This window comes from Protopterus annectens, chromosome 3.part0 (assembly GCF_019279795.1).
Source record: "Protopterus annectens isolate FY-2018-M chromosome 3.part0, PAN1.0, whole genome shotgun sequence".
NCBI lineage: Eukaryota > Metazoa > Chordata > Ceratodontiformes > Protopteridae > Protopterus > Protopterus annectens.
In genome coordinates this window covers 487,764,568-487,782,393 of record NC_056731.1, presented here as the reverse complement: position 1 = coordinate 487,782,393, position 17,826 = coordinate 487,764,568, and the positions used below count along the sequence as shown (strand labels likewise).

At 35.7% G+C, this 17,826-nt stretch overlaps 1 protein-coding gene across 1 annotated transcript in view; it reads right to left on the bottom strand.

Moving 5' to 3' along the window:
• The window catches only part of PKD1L1 (polycystin 1 like 1, transient receptor potential channel interacting), a 1,345,235-nt gene that overhangs the window by 1,029,059 nt on the left and 298,350 nt on the right, over positions 1-17,826 (bottom strand). Inside the window, exons 11-13 of the mRNA XM_044065604.1 lie at positions 11,431-12,521; positions 9,892-11,086; positions 9,297-9,808 (exon numbers count right to left, since the gene is read on the bottom strand). Of these exons, the coding sequence (XP_043921539.1) occupies positions 9,297-9,808; positions 9,892-11,086; positions 11,431-12,521 (2,798 nt within the window). The remainder of the gene's footprint in view (positions 1-9,296; positions 9,809-9,891; positions 11,087-11,430; positions 12,522-17,826) is intronic.

Below are 17,826 nucleotides of genomic sequence, written 5' to 3'. Positions count from 1 at the left end.
CTACACATTATTATCCTTTCCTTTTTCTTTTGGATCTCTAGATTAGTGTGAGTAAGGATCACCCTCTCACTTGTTTCCTGACTATGTTGCTTTTCTTCCAAAAGTGTATCTTAGAACATTTGTCTTTACTTTTATTTTTTCCTCACTTACATATACTACCAACTTGTGTCTTTGCTTACAGGAGTTCTCTGTCTTATACTGACAGAAATTGGTTTATAACTGACCAGATGCAATTTCTTCCTTTTTACTATACTACTGATTTTTTTTCACTTTCACCTCCTCATCACTCATCTGCTATACACAATTCTACAAATGGGGGTATGGTTCTGTTTTATCTTGACAAATAGTTCAGAATTCTGCTCAGGTTGTGCAGTTTATGTACATTGTAACTTCAATCTCTTGGAATATATTGTCTCACTGAGGGTTTCCTTCTGTTCAATTTTAATAGTTACTTCTACATCATGCTCTATAACACTTTCAGGCCGTAATGTTCTACTATGCAACTGTCTTCCTTCAACTTTCTGTGCTCCTCCTACAGACTGCTCTGTCATAGGTATGTGTTAACACAGCTCTTTAAATAATGCATATTCTTTTCTTTCTGCATGCTTAGCCAAATGTTTGTAGCTTTGGGACTTTCTAGCATCATTCCTTAACATTTGTTCATAGATTCATAGATTAATACTAGGCTAACTGCCATTCTGGTCCATTTTAAGCCTAGACAATTATCCCATGTAAGACTCATACCCTGCACCTTGTGTCTGTAAGGTAAACATCTTAATCATTATACCAACCTCCCACAAATTAGTGTGCCTTTTCACTTTATTGCATAGTGGAATGACTGGGTTAGCATCCTTGGTTCATAGGTGAATACTAGGCTAACTGCCCTGAAAGAACATTTTAAGCATAGCCAATAACCTGAGGTCAGAATAAAACCCTGACCCTGTGTCTATAAGTCAAAGACTTTAACCATTATACCACAGGCACCTGTGGGGCTCACATAATCTTATGAGTTTGTCTGATGGTTGCTTCTCCTTCTCTGATTCTCCAGGTTAGGCAGACGTGTTATCTGTAGGTTTATTTACTTACTAGTTCACCATCCCACATTGATAGTGGTCAGTGGAAAATGACTGCCTTTTTCGTATTGCTTCCACAAATCTTTAAAGTGCACAAAATCATTCACTGTTATGTCACCTGCTAAATTAAGATCTACACCAGCAAGATTAACATTCCAAATACATGCATCTGGAGTGTTTCTCTCCGGGCCTCCGCTGAAAACAGGCTCTGTGGAACCTAGTCGGACATTCCCGGTCAACAAATGTTAAATAAATAAAATAAAAAAAAATAAAATAAAAATAAAAAACTATATTTCCAAAAACAGTTTGTATTTCTAGTTGAGTAATTAGATACAGCTTCCTAACTCCATAAATATCACTTAATTCAATTGCCTTTTTAATAAAGATCTTACTTTTATGTACACATACTGTCTCTTTATAAGCATGACCATATTGCCTAAATTTAGTACTCCCTGCCATCGTTTAATACATTACACTTAATTTTAAGTTTAAAGTAGCACAATTGCACAAGGCTGATTTCTCGCTGGCAATTCTTCACATTTTAGAGACTGTGTTTCATTTGTAGCATGCTTTTCATGGGTTACGGTTTCACATGAATAACAGTGTTACTATTGCTAATATAAAATCTAGTAGCCTGAGCCCTTTTCTCTTTTTTAAATAGAGTATGACAATACCTGATTCATTCTATGTGTTAGCAAAATTTGGCATGTGGTTTGCTAAACATGTAGACTGTTCAGTTTTAAACAAAGTTTCAGTGCATAATACTATCTACCTGCAGAACAAGAATTTAATTATATGTAACATCAGTGTGAAACACCCATTTTTGCAAATAATCAGGCAAAGCCATCTTAAGATTATAAATGGCTAATATTTCTATCATTTTACTTCAGTATGTTGACCCTCGGGAACTAGTCATAGTTTAAATTCAGATTTTAAATCACACCACTGAAATCTTTTTGCTTTGTTAGAAAAAAAAGTCCAGCAATGGAACTTCTGAGGTTGTGTCTCAGCAGCAATACAAACTCTGGATAATGGTGCATTGCTTTACTTTTTCATATTCCTGATAAGTCTCTTTCTTGTCCATGAAAGTTTGCACAGGATTTCCAGTTAAGTGAGCAGAAAAGATTCTGACTCAGTCACTTTGGTGCCTTTTCCACCTGTTGAGCATACTGTTTGCAGGCTACTAGGTAAGGTATGCTTTGGGACCTTCCTCCCTGATTAGCTATTTTATTGGTACAACTATCTTGCTTGGTGACTATTTGAAATCTTGAGACCCACCTTGCTGAGTCCCGAGATATGGAGACTGAAAAACTGAATTTGCCATTCCTCGGAATATTCTCTTTTCTCTGAGGTATGGCAATCTTGGAGTTAATATATATAGGTTGGGGTGGCTAGAGGGGCTTGCTCAGTTTAAAGGAAAAGGACAACGTTCAATAGTTGCTCTTCTCCTGCATTTTCAGTCTTTGAGTTTTGTAATCTTGGAACTCGGCAAAGAGAGTCTCCGGATTTTGATAGGAAGCCATCTTTGGCACTGTCATGGCTTTGGGAGCAAACACTATACTTCCAGCTGCTAACATAAATGGTTTGAAGCCATTACTTAATAACACTGGCAAAAGACAAATTCAGATGTAGTCCATGCTGAAGCTCCAGAAACTACCACAAGACCGTTTTCCATTAGGATAATTTCTGAAAGAGTTCTTCTTATAGAACATATCACAGAAATACTTCTAAAGTTGTGAGAAATATGTTCAAACTAATGGACTTTTGCAGGCAGTGAAAAGTAATTTCAAGAAAAGATGCACCAAATATTTTCCAACATTCTCCACAACTATGTATATAGAAATGCAGCTCAGTCCATTGCTTACAGCCGAGTGACGTCTCCAGGCATTTCTGCAGTTACCTGCTACTGTGCCACTAGGCGCCAAATATTGCCTGTTCATATTTGCATTCATAATTTCAAAACCATATATATATATATATATATATATATATATATATATATATATATATACATGGTTCTACCTCACTTAAACGACACGCCGGAACATCGACACGGAAATCCCGAGCCCCAGAAGATCGACAGCTCAGGAGACCGACGCGACGGGACCCAGAAGATCGGCAGTGCAGAAGAATGACCCAATGGATGAAAGCACCGACGCCGAGGATGCCGACATGGGAAAAGGCTGTGTAAGTATGCGGTAGTGACGGACGTTAGGGTGTGAGTAAGGTAAGTGTGGATATTGACAGTCTGTGGGGATAGGGGTGGGTTAAGTGAGTTAGGGTTAGGGAGTGGGTCAGGTAAGTGTGCGGTAGTGATTGTGTTTGGGTTAGGGGCGGGATAAGTGAGTTAGGGTTAGGGAGTGGGCCAGGTAAGTGTGCGGTAGTGACGGACCTTAGGGTTAGGGTTTGGGTTAGGGTTGTAGGTAGTTGTGTTTGTGAGGTTTAGTGTGGGTTTGTAGGGATTTTGGTGTGCTTGTGTTGTGTATGTGGTTTTTGGATGGGGAATGTGTTTTGTTTGTTGATTGTGGTGTGTGCAGTGTATGAGGTTTCGTGTTTGTGTACCATCAGTTATTTCGTTGTTGGGCATGTGGGATTTCGTGTTTTTGTACTGTCGGTTATGTGGTTTCGGTGATTGCGTTGTCGGTGTTTTGGGGTTTCGTTTATGTGAGGTAGAACCATATACATATATATATATATACGGCCTCTGTCAATTAGTATTTGTTAGAACTGTAAGATGATAACTTCATTTTTTAAAGGCTGAAGCCACACCCACTGGGAGTTAAAGGTACACACTCAAAAGTAACACGTGAAAGAAAACAAAAGCTGGATAAACGCCTGGTATACACCTCAAGCGAAAAAAATGAAAAGACCAATGGTTAGACCACAGCTGAAGATAAAAATGGAATAATCCACGTCAGGAAATAAATCACTTGCAGCTTCACAGTAGTGCCCTTTATAAAACCAAAAGTTGTAACTGAGATGTAGTAGTCAAGGTAGGAAACGGTTCACTTGCAGTTTCACACCACTTTATTAAACAAGAGTAAGCGCTTTCACGATCTAAGTCAGCTGATCGCTTCTTCAGACTCATAAAAACAGTTAAAACATTGGTATTTAAAATATGGTTCAACCAATGAAAACACATATAGAACTATGACATAGACTAATTAAAATTGCATACATCAGTACATTAATTTGCCTTATATTCTGCATAAGATGAAATAAAATATACATATAACAGACACATTTTATGTAATAATCCATATTACTTAATGTTTTAGTGGTCTGATTTTAAAAAGGTTTCAAAGGAAACAGCATTGTTCAATCCAGGAGACCTATCTGCCTGAAGTAGTAAAATCCATCTTTGTTCGGCTTCCTCTACCTTATTCCTTATATCACCTCCCCTCTTACTTTTATTTATTATTTCTAAAACCATAAAATTAAAAATATGTTTCCTATCTTCTTCTTCCACATGTTTTGCTAAAGCACTTGTGTCTTTTTTATTTCTTATATCTCTAAGGTGTTCAAGGATACGTTCCTTTAAACACCTATTGGTTTTGCCTATATAAAAGGCATGACAGACAGTGCAGAAGCTGAAATAAACCTAATTTTGTGTTCTGCAGTCAGCATAAAAATCTATATCAATTATAAATCCTAGTGTAGGATGTTTATATGTAGATTTATTATATAAATAGTCACATGCTGTACAATTTCTGCAAGGAAAAGTCCCCTGCCTATCAGATAGGATCATTCTTTCATTGTTTCTGGATTTATAACAGAGTTGCCTTTTTAAGGACCTCTTATTTCTAAAAGAAAAGCTGTGTCTATCTTCTAACAATTCTCTCAAGTCAGGATCCGACAATAAAACATTCCAATTCTTCTCAAAAATATTACAGAACCTTCTGATGTCACTTGAATAAGTTATAGGAATCTAACTTTAAAATCATGACCTTCCTTGCTTTTAACATCTTCTATAGTATTTGAGAAGAGCGGTTTACATCTCCCATCCCTATTTTCAATGGTATATTTAGAGCTTTCATTTATGTCTTTCTTACTATAACCTCTGTTTAAGAAGTCTTTCTCTAATATAGTCATTGTCTTCACAAAGCCTTCATCTGTATTATGTAAGCGGCTTATTCTCATATATTGTCCTTTCACTACATTTTTGTGTACAAATGTTGGATGCATACTAGTCTTATGTAGGATACTATTCTTATGTAAGATACTATTTCTCCATGTAGATTTTCTATACATCCCTGTTGTGGATGTCAGCACAGAGAGAGTATGTGGATGTCAGCACAGAGAGAGTATGTATAGAACCTCCCACATTTGAAAATGGTGGAATGGCAAAAGAAACTTTCCAAATGACTTGCACTAACAGAAGGATGGATTCCAGTGTTAATTCTGATTCAGTAGCTTTTTAGGAGCAAAAGGAAGCTACACAAACCTCAATCCTTCCATTTGTGTTAAAGAAGGCACTGCCAATAAGGGACAGGTTGAGCAGCAGGAATCAAAGAGGGAGAACGCGATTACAGCAGAGAGAACGAGTGACTCCTGCATATATGAACACCAGGAGCAAGAACCAACAAAAAACTTGGTAATTAATATATCTAGCTTTTCTTTAACTGATGCACAAGCCTCGTTGTTAAATAGAGGCCTGAACTTTATTCCAGCGCAGAAAAGAGTATTAACTGATTTAGTAAAAGAGCTGAAGTTATTTTCTCGTAACCTAACACTTAAAACCATGTTTAAAAGAAATGTATTTGATAATATGTTTAAACAACCTAGTGCCTTTGTACCCAAGATACATCCCACAGTTGAAACTTTCACTAATGTGTGTGAACATGAAATTAGAGAGATGCATGCTAAAAATCTTCCACCTAGATTTTATAATTTGAGTAAATCAAAAACTGAAGCACTGTCAGAACTAAAGGATTCTCATAGCATTGAAATTAGGCCTGCTGACAAGGGGGGCAGTGTAGTAGTAATGGATAAGTTTTTTTATTACAAGAAAATGATGGAACTTTTGAATGATACAGATACTTATGTTGAACTAAATGAGAGACAAGTACAAGGTATAATTGACAGGATATCTGTATATATTTTTGACTTATTGATTACTAATTATGTATCAGAGGAATTGTTTGACTACTTTCAGATAGAACATCCAACTATACCCATTACTTATGGTCTACCTAAAATTCACAAAGACATCACACAGCCCCCTATGAGACCTATTGTATCCAGTAAAGGATGAGCCACAGAAGCCATCTCAATTTATATTGAACAAAATTTACAAATAGTCCTAAAATCATGTGAGACTATACTAAGGGATACAAAGGCATTTCTGCGACTGTTATATAATAAGACCAGGAATATTAATAGAAATTATATGTTTGTGACAATGGATGTCACTTCACTGTTCACAGTGATACCGAATAAATGGGGTATTGAGAAAATACGTGATATTCTGACCTTGAAACAAGTTTTTCAAAGCACTAAGATTAATTTGATATGTGAGTTGCTTGATATTGTCCTAGAAAATAATGTCTTTATATTCAATGACAAGTTTTATCTACAGAAAGTTGGTGTAGCAATGGGCACGGCTTGTGCTAACAGCTACGCCAACTTAGCATTGGCTGCATGGGAAAAAGATCATGTATTAAGTGCTAGCAAAAAATATGCTGGCAAAATTGTATGGTATATACATTTTGTAGATGACGTCTTCCTGTTATGGGATGGTACTAGTGAAAAGTTGCAAGAGATGGTGGAGTACTTACATAGCACCACTGAATTATTAAGATTCACTAGTCAACATTCCAGGGACTCTATTGAGTTCCTAGATGTTTTGGTTAAGAAGACAGTGTTAGACGAACTTACAACAGGGATGTATAGAAAATCTACATGGAGAAATAGATTCTTACATAAGACTAGTATGCATCCAACATTTGTACACAAAAATGTAGTGAAAGGACAATATATGAGAATAAGCCGCTTACATAATACAGATGAAGGCTTTGTGAAGACAATGACTATATTAGTGAAAGACTTCTTAAACAGAGGTTATAGTAAGAAAGACATAAATGAAAGCTCTAAATATACCATTGAAAATAGGGATGGGAGATGTAAACCGCTCTTCTCAAATACTATAGAAGATGTTAAAAGCAAGGAAGGTCATGATTTTAAAGTTAGGTCCATATAACTTATTCAAGTGACATCAGAAGGTTCTGTAATATTTTTGAGAAGAATTGGAATGTTTTATTGTCGGATCCTGACTTGAGAGAATTGTTAGAAGATAGACCCAGCTTTTCTTTTAGAAATAAGAGGTCCTTAAAAAGGCAACTCTGTTATAAATCCAGAAACAATGAAAGAATGATCCTATCTGATAGGCAGGGGACTTTTCCTTGCAGAAATTGTAGAGCATGTGACTATTTATATAATAAATCTACATATAAACATCCTACACTAGGATTTATAATTGATATAGATTTTTATGCTGACTGCAGAACACAAAATTTGGTTTATTTCAGCTTCTGCACTGTCTATCATGCCTTTTATATAGGCAAAACCAATAGGTATCTAAAGGAACGTATCCTTGAACACCTTAGAGATATAAGAAATAAAAAAGACACAAGTGCTTTAGCAAAACATGTGGAAGAAGAAGATAGGAAACATATTTTTAATTTCATGGTTATTTCAAAGTAAGAGGGGAGGTGATATAAGGAATAAGGTAGAGGAAGCCGAACAAAGATGGATTTTACTACTTCAGGCAGATAGGTCTCCTGGATTGAACAATGCTGTTTCCTTGAAACCTTTTTTAAAATCCAGACCACTAAAACATTAAGTAATATGGATTATTACATAAAATGTGTCTGTTATATGTATATTTTATTTCATCTTATGCAGAATATAAGGCAAATTAATGTACTGATGCATGCAATTTTAATTAGTCTATGTCATAGTTCTATATGTGTTTTCATTGGTTGAACCATATTTTAAATACCAATATTTTAACTGTTTTTATGAGTCTGAAGAAGCGATCAGCTGACTTAGATCGCGAAAGCGCTTACTCTTGTTTAATAAAGTGGATAAAAAATGAAAGGCAAGGAAGCAATTTAGCAGACACAAACACGGGCTTTAATGCAGATAAATCGTAAGCGCTTTCGGTCAAGCCACTTGCTCAACCTTCATCAGACAAAATAACATTGTTTGATATACAGTTTAAATACCAGAATGCTTCAAACCAAAATTAAATGATTGAATAATTCAACAATTAGATAGGCAAGCAAACAATGAAATTTAAAAGGGGACTAGCTAACAACTTGAAGCTTATTAAATACTAAGAAACTCATCACCTCTAAATAAGGATATTTTAAACATACAATACAAAATTGATACTTTCACAACTAAATTATTATGTACATTTCATTAAGAAGTAAATGATTTAGTACACAAATATTATAAAAATAATATTTAACTATATTAATAATGCATTTTGTGTACTTATTATGCAACTTAAAAACAAACCTTAAAAGTTATCAAATATGTAAAATGTACAGTGTAAAATGTAAATAAAAGGAGATCTTATGATGCCATAAAGCAACCCTACACTACAATTAATTTAATATGATTTAATATGGATAAGAATCAAAAATGATAATAATGTAATATCTAGCTTAAATTATTACTTAAAATATATACAAGTTTGTATATATATATATATATATATATATATATATATATATATATATATATACCTGCAGTAGCAATACTTCTACCTTCTAAGTGCTTTGAGTTTTAATATACATCTAATGGATGCCACGTCGTTAAGTCCTGGTGGAAAATGTGCCTCAGTTCTCAACTGCCAAAAGAGCTCCTGCTCTTCGAGGTGAAGCTGCCAAGGCCCTCCCCTAAGGGTACTTTCTATAATTTGTAAAACACAAAACCTAAAGGTATGCTGAGGACACTTGAGAACATGTTTGGCAAGTGCATTAGTTATATCTCCCCTTTCCATAGCATATAAATGCTCATAGACTCTTTTTTTGAATTTTCTCTCAGTCTTTCCTATGTAAAAGGAAGGACAATCAACACAGAGGGCCACATAAACTACGCCTTTGGAATCGCAGTTGTAATTCCCATTAAGGAAATATACCTTCTTATTGATTCCGATTACTTTATCCAAATACATGAATCTACATTGTGGGCACCTCCCACATTTTCTCATACCTGCTGTTTTATTTTTGGGTCCCCCCGAAGATCTTTCTACCATGTTCTTCAAATTAAGTCCTCTTCTGTATGTAAATTTGGGACAAGTGCCTAATGATTTTACAAGGCTCCTATCCTCAAGGATCAACTTCCAGTTTTTGGACACCACATTTCTGATAACATTGTGATCAAAACAAAAAGTGAAGAGAAAGCTGATGTGAGGAGACAGGGAAGAAGATGTCATTATATTACGTGCAGTACCAGTTCTATTCATAATCCCTCCACCTAGTAAGGGTTTAAAATGTCCTTCTAATCTCTTACACTGCACTTCACGGATGATTTCATCTAAAAGGTTCTCAGGATAATCACGAGAAAGAAACATGTTAAAGATGTTATTACATTCATCCATGAAATCAACTTCTTCTGAAATCATCCTTGCTGCCCGAACAAGTTGCCCTTTTACAACACTCCTTTTCTGGTGAAAGGGATGGCAACTAGTGAAGTGTAAATAGCTATTTGAATATGTAGGTTTTCTGTAAATATAAGACTTAAATTTATTATTGGCAGTGTCCTTAACTATTTTAACATCCAGGAAGTTCATTTCCTGCACCCTAACGTATATGTAAATTCGAGGAGGAAACTTGTTGTACCCGAGATGTAATCAATGAATTCAGGTATAATATCTGGTGAACCTTTCCAGATGAAACACATGTCATCTTGGTACCTAGTGTACCAAGTGACATGTAATTTAAACAGGTCACAGTTTAAGAGATGTTCATGCTCCCAATGGGCCATAACACTATTGGCAAAACTACAGCCACACGGGGAGCCCATTGCTATGCCTGTCTTCTGCAAGTAAATCTGATTTTTAAAAAGCAGAAAATTATTTTTCAGCACCATTTCTAACAGAACCTCTACTAAGTATATTACTTCATTGGATGCCTTCCTCTCTAACAGGAAATCACATGTCCATTCAATTCCCGCCTGGTGTGGAATAACTGTATATAAGTCTTTTACATCCACAACCAGGAAGATAAAATCAGAATTGAATTCTATGTTATTAGGATTCTCCAAAAAGGCCCATGAATCCCTACAAATTTGTATTTCTTTGTTAATGTAAGGTTTTAACAAATTATCTATATATTTGGCACACACGTATGTAATGGACCCTCTACCATCCACAATGGGTCTTAGTGGAGGGTCCAACAAGTTCTTATGTATTTTTGGTGTGCCAAAAATTGTAGGGATTTTTGGTGCTAACATAGTAAGATACTGAAGGGTGTCACCATCAATACTACTTTCCAAAAAGAGATCATCTAGTGTTTGTCTAATTTTCTTATATGCTGTGTTCAATTCATTAACACTTGCCACCATATAAGTATCTGATTGTAAAAGGGCGAGCATTTTATTGTCATAGGTACTTTCATCCATAAAGACAAGTCCTCCGCCCTTATCTGGTTTCATGACTCTCACTCGGCATTCATTAAGAAGTGTGATACAATCCAATTCATATTTGGATATGTTACTTCTAAAATTAGTGTTAGTGTACTTCTTACCAAACATTTGTCTAAAATCAAGTTCACACATTTTTTCAAAATTGCCAAGTGTACCAGTAACTGGAGGGTTAAACACACTAGATACTCTTAAGGGGTTCAACAACCCTGGTGTATTCCCTAAAGTAGCTGCTAGATTTAAGTTACGTACATACAACTTAAAATCTAATAACATTTTCACTAAATCGCACCTTTTCTCTGGTACAAATGTTAACCCTCGAGAGAAAAAGTCAATAAGAGGAGGGTCAATAGTTAAAACTGTATAATTATAAATTTTAAAGTCACTACTGGAAGATGTACTTATACTCAGTCCAGTATGTGAGCACGTAATCACCTCCTCCTCTGATTGGCTCTCCTCTTCCTCTGTGGTTGCCTCTTGTTGTTGGATTTCGTATTGGCATTGTGGGACACTTGAGAATCCTTGGAAAAATCCTGGTTATTATCATTGCCCTTACTTTGATCTTGCCTCTCGGAAGAAGTAGTGTTGTTGCGATCTTTATTACGTTCACTACGACGAACACCCACTGGTTCATCGTTATTTGTATTCGCATCCAAGTTTAAAACATTAGAAGAGGCATCAGTGTTTAATTTAGAAGCTCAACCTGAAGGGGGAGGGGGATAAGCTTTGTTGTTGGAATAGTCCGCTGTATCCCTATCCATTTTACGCTTTTTATATGACACTAATTTGGAAATTGATGCATCAATGCTTGAAAAAATTCTTAAGTAGTCATATTTGTACCTCCCAAAATCATTGTCCTGCACCAGGCATCTTTCCAAAATTTCTAATTCTTGTTTTAGGCTGACAATGTCTGCTTCATAAAAATTAATCAAAGATGCTATAAACTCAAAGCCTTGTTTATCAAACAAGTGCAATAATTCTTTATGGTAGGTAGAATATTTGAGAAGACCTGCAGGGTAACGCCATTGTCTTAGGCCCTTTGGCACAACTTTGTTAGATATACATTGCTGTAAATAAGCTACTTCCAATTGTAGCTTCTTACAGCGAAATAATTTGTTATCAAAATCATTTAAATTATCTATAAACGTGGATGCAGGAGTACCCAGATTACCATGGTCATGTTCTCCACTATTAACCACAACAAAAAAATCTTTCTTACCCAAAAAGTTGGCCATAGAGGGTAAACAGTTCTCAGCAGAACTACTAGATCGATTCATCATATTTACACCATGCTGAGTGTTGTTAAAATCCTCGCCAGGTAAATTACGTGTTACCCGAGGTTCTAAACACATTTCGGTTTGCCCTTGCATCATGTTGGTAGTGTTTACGGTCTGCCCTACCCTTAAATGGTCTTCGTTGCGTAAATTTGATGTCCCTTCAATGGACCCATGATTAAGAGACGGTCTTGCCACTGGAACAGGAACAGGAACAGGAAGTCCTGGTGTACCATCCGAAATAGCGTCTTCTAGGTGGACAGACCCCGGATTAGAATTTGCGTTCCTTTGCGTACACAGATCAACTTTCTGTGTTAACGCTTCAACTTTTTTCAGTAAAAGGTTGACTAAAACCGTAAGATCTCCTTCATTATTTTCTTTCTGCGTGTTGCCAGTCCTGAAACAACCTCGCTCACTGTCTAGAGAAAATAACGGCAGTTGCGAGTCAGCCCCATCCTGCTCGGTATCTCCCAAACAATTGCTTCCACTTGCCATTGAAAACTCCAAAACACAACACATCCTAGTAAAAAACGGATAAAAAATGAAAGGCAAGGAAGCAGTTTAGCAGACACAAACATGGGCTTTAATGCAGATAAATCGTAAGCGCTTTCGGTCAAGCCACTTGCTCAACCTTCATCAGACAAAATAACATTGTTTGATATACAGTTTAAATACCAGAATGCTTCAAACCAAAATTAAATGATTGAATAATTCAACAATTAGATAGGCAAGCAAACAATGAAATTTAAAAGGGGACTAGCTAACAACTTGAAGCTTATTAAATACTAAGAAACTCATCACCTCTAAATAAGGATATTTTAAACATACAATACAAAATTGATACTTTCACAACTAAATTATTATGTACATTTCATTAAGAAGTTAAGGTACGCCAGGACTTCCTGTTCATGTTCCAGTGGCAAGACCGTCTCTTAATCACGGGTCCATTGAAGGGACATCAAATTTACGCAACGAAGACCATTTAAGGATAGGGCAGACCGTAAACACTACCAACATGATGCAAGGGCAAACCGAAATGTGTTTAGAACCTCGGGTAACACGTAATTTACCTGGTGAGGATTTTAACAACATTCAGCATGGTGTAAATATGATGAATCGATCTAGTAGTTCTGCTGAGAACTGTTTACCCTCTATGGCCAACTTTTTGGGTAAGAAAGATTTTTTTGTTGTGGTTAACAGTGGAGAACATGACCATGGTAATCTGGGTACTCCTGCATCCACGTTTATAGATAATTTAAATGATTTTGATAACAAATTATTTTGCTGTAAGAAGCTACAATTGGAAGTAGCTTATTTACAGCAATGTATATCTAACAAAGTTGTGCCAAAGGGCCTAAGACAATGGCGTTACCCTGCAGGTCTTCTCAAAGATTCTACCTACCATAAAGAATTATTGCACTTGTTTGATAAACAAGGCCTTGAGTTTATAGCATCTTTGATTAATTTTTATGAAGCAGACATTGTCAGCCAAAACAAGAATTAGAAATTTTGGAAAGATGCCTGGTGCAGGACAATGATTTTGGGAGGTACAAATATGACTACTTAAGAATTTTTTCAAGCATTGATGCATCAATTTCCAAATTAGTGTCATATAAAAAGCGTAAAATGGATAGGGATACAGCGGACTATTCCAACAACAAAGCTTATCCCCCTCCCCCTTCAGGTTGGGCTTCTAAATTAAACACTGATGCCTCTTCTAATGTTTTAAACTTGGATGCGAATACAAATAACGATGAACCAGTGGGTGTTCGTCGTAGTGAACGTATTAAAGATCGCAACAACACTACTTCTTCCGAGAGGCAAGATCAAAGTAAGGGCAATGATAATAACCAGGATTTTCCCAAGGATTCTCAAGTGTCCCACAACGCCAATACGAAATCCAACAACAAGAGGCAACCACAGAGGAAGAGGAGAGCCAATCAGAGGAGGAGGTGATTACACGCTCACATACTGGACTGAGTATAAGTACATCTTCCAGTAGTGACTTTAAAATTTATAATTATACAGTTTTAACTATTGACCCTCCTCTTATTGACTTTTTCTCTCGAGGGTTAACATTTGTACCAGAGAAAAGGTGCGATTTAGTGAAAATGTTATTAGATTTTAAGTTGTATGTACGTAACTTAAATCTAGCAGCTACTTTAGGGAATACACCAGGGTTGTTGAACCCCTTAAGAGTATCTAGTGTGTTTAACCCTCCAGTTACTGGTACACTTGGCAATTTTGAAAAAAATGTGTGAACTTGATTTTAGACAAATGTTTGGTAAGAAGTACACTAACACTAATTTTAGAAGTAACATATCCAAATATGAATTGGATTGTATCACACTTCTTAATGAATGCCAAGTGAGAGTCATGAAACCAGATAAGGGCGGAGGCCTTGTCTTTATGGATGAAAGTACCTATGACAATAAAATGCTCGCCCTTTTACAATCAGATACTTATATGGTGGCAAGTGTTAATGAATTGAACACAGCATATAAGAAAATTAGACAAACACTAGATGATCTCTTTTTGGAAAGTAGTATTGATGGTGACACCCTTCAGTATCTTACTATGTTAGCACCAAAAATCCCTACAATTTTTGGCACACCAAAAATACATAAGAACTTGTTGGACCCTCCACTAAGACCCATTGTGGATGGTAGATGGTCCATTACATACGTGTGTGCCAAATATATAGATAATTTGTTAAAACCTTACATTAACAAAGAAATACAAATTTGTAGGGATTCATGGGCCTTTTTGGAGAATCTTAATAACATAGAATTCAATTCCGATTTTATCTTCCTGGTTGTGGATGTAAAAGACTTATATACAGTTATTCCACACCAGGTGGGAATTGAATGGACATGTGATTTCCTGTTAGAGAGGAGGCATCCAATGAAGTAATATACTTAGTACAGGTTCTGTTAGAAATGGTGCTGAAAAATAATTTTCTGCTTTTTAAAAATCAGATTTACTTGCAGAAGAGAGGCATAGCAATGGGCTCCCCGTGTGGCTGTAGTTTTGCCAATAGTGTTATGGCCCATTGGGAGCATGAGCATCTCTTAAACTGTGACCTGTTTAAATCACATGTCACTTGGTACACTAGGTACCAAGATGACATGTGTTTCATCTGGAAAGGTTCACCAGATATTATACCTGAATTCATTGATTACATCTCGGGTACAACAAGTTTCCTCGAATTTACATATACGTTAGGGTACGAGGAAATGAACTTCCTGGATGTTAAAATAGTTAAGGACACTGCCAATAATAAATTTAAGTCTTATATTTACAGAAAACCTACATATTCAAATAGCTATTTACACTTCACTAGTTGCCATCCCTTTCACCAGAAAAGGAGTGTTGTAAAAGGGCAACTTGTTCGGGCAGCAAGGATGATTTCAGAAGAAGATGATTTCATGGATGAATGTAATAACATCTTTAACATGTTTCTTTCTCATGATTATCCTGAGAACCTTTTAGATGAAATCGTCCGTGAAGTGCAGTGTAAGAGATTAGAAGGACATTTTAAACCCTTACTAGGTGGAGGGATTATGAATAGAACTGGTACTGCACGTAATATAATGACATCTTCTTCCCTGTCTCCTCACATCAGCTTTCTCTTCACTTTTTGTTTTGATCACAATGTTATCAGAAATGTGGTGTCCAAACACTGGAAGTTGATCCTTGAGGACAGGAGCCTTGTAAAATCATTAGGCACTTGTCCCAAATTTACATACAGAAGAGGGCTTAATTTGAAGAACCTGGTAGAAAGATCTTCGGGGGGACCCAAAAATAAAACAGCAGGTATGAGAAAATGTGGGAGGTGCCCACAATGTAGATTCATGTATTTGGATAAAGTAATCGAAATCAATAAGAAGGTATATTTCCTTAATGGGAATTACAACTGCGATTCCAAAGGCGTAGTTTATGTGGCCCTCTGTGTTGATTGTCCTTACTTTTACATAGGAAAGACTGAGAGAAAATTCAAAAAAAGAGTCTACGAGCATTTATATGCTATGGAAAGGGGAGATATAACTAATGCACTTTCCAAACATGTTCTCAAGTGTCCTCAGCATACATTTAGGTTTTGTGTTTTACAAATTATAGAAAGTACCCTTAGGGGAGGGCCTTGGCAGCTTCACCTCGAAGAGCAGGAGCTCTTTTGGCAGTTGAGAACTGAGACACATTTTCCACCAGGACTTAACGACGTGGCATCCATTAGATGTATATTAAAACTCAAAGCACTTAGAAGGTAGAAGTATTGCTACTGCAGGTATATACATATATACAAACTTGTATATATTTTAAGTAATAATTTAAGCTAGATATTACATTATTATCATTTTTGATTCTTATCTGTATTAAATCATATTACATTAATTGTAGTGTAGGGTTGCTTTATGGCATCATAAGATCTCCTTTTATTTACATTTTACACTTTGCATTTTACATATTTGATAACTTTTAAGGTTTGTTTTTAAGTTGCATAATAAGTACACAAAATGCATTATTAATATAGTTAAATATTATTTTTTTATAATATTTGTGTACTAAATCATTTACTTCTTAATGAAATGTACATAATAATTTAGTTGTGAAAGTATCAATTTTGTATTGTATGTTTAAAATATCCTTATTTAGAGGTGATGAGTTTCTTAGTATTTAATAAGCTTCAAGTTGTTTGTTAGCTAGTCCCCTTTTAAATTTCATTGTTTGCTTGCCTATCTAATTGTTGAATTATTCAATCATTTAATTTTGGTTTGAAGCATTCTGGTATTTAAACTGTATATCAAATAATGTTATTTTGTCTGATGAAGGTTGAGCAAGTGGCTTGACCGAAAGCGCTTACGATTTATCTGCATTAAAGCCCGTGTTTGTGTCTGCTAAACTGCTTCCTTGCCTTTCATTTTTTATCCGTTTTTTACTTGGATTTGTTGTGTTTTGTTGTTTAATAAAGTGGTGTGAAACTGCAAGTGAACCGTTTCCTACCTTGACTACTACATCTCAGTTACAACTTTTGGTTTTATAAAGGGCACTACTGTGAAGCTGCAAGTGATTTATTTCCTGATGTGGATTATTCCATTTTTATCTTCAGCTGTGGTCTAACCATTGGTCTTTTCATTTTTTTACACACTCAAAAGTGCCTACTGGAGGGAATGCGTTAAAACTATATATCTGCCTTAAAGGAGCAATGCTATTTACATAAGGATATATATATATATCCCAACTCCACAAGGAAATACCTTTGCTGACTAGCAGGGCTGTAGCTTTCTGTTTTTTTTTTATTAAACAAAACAAAAAATGCTAGTGTAAACTCAGCACAGAATCAAAGGAAGTAACAATGGTACCTGTTATGTTAAAGTTTCAGACAAAAATATATCTCTCATGGAGGTTTCAACACAAGTCCAAAGGTAATTTCCTCCTAATGGACTCCCTGCAGGAAAAGGTCATGATTTCTACAGGGTACCACACAAAGCCATGTTTTTAGTGCAGCTCTATGGGTATGACCTCTGCCCTATTTTTTTAAATATCACTTTAATAAAATAATTGGCTTAAGTACCTTAAATATTGTGGTAATTCTTTAAATATATACAGCATATGTCTGCCTTAAAGGAGCAATGCTATTTACGTCATGGTTTTAAAGAAATTCAAATTTACAATATTTACAGCATCACCAGTATTCTTGGAATTATTTAGAATAATTAACTGACAATATTTCATTATCAGTTTTACATCACTCTGATATACCTTTTGATAGTAACTGCCACAATATGTTATTTACTGTGTGTATGCGTGTGTGTCTGCATTCAGAT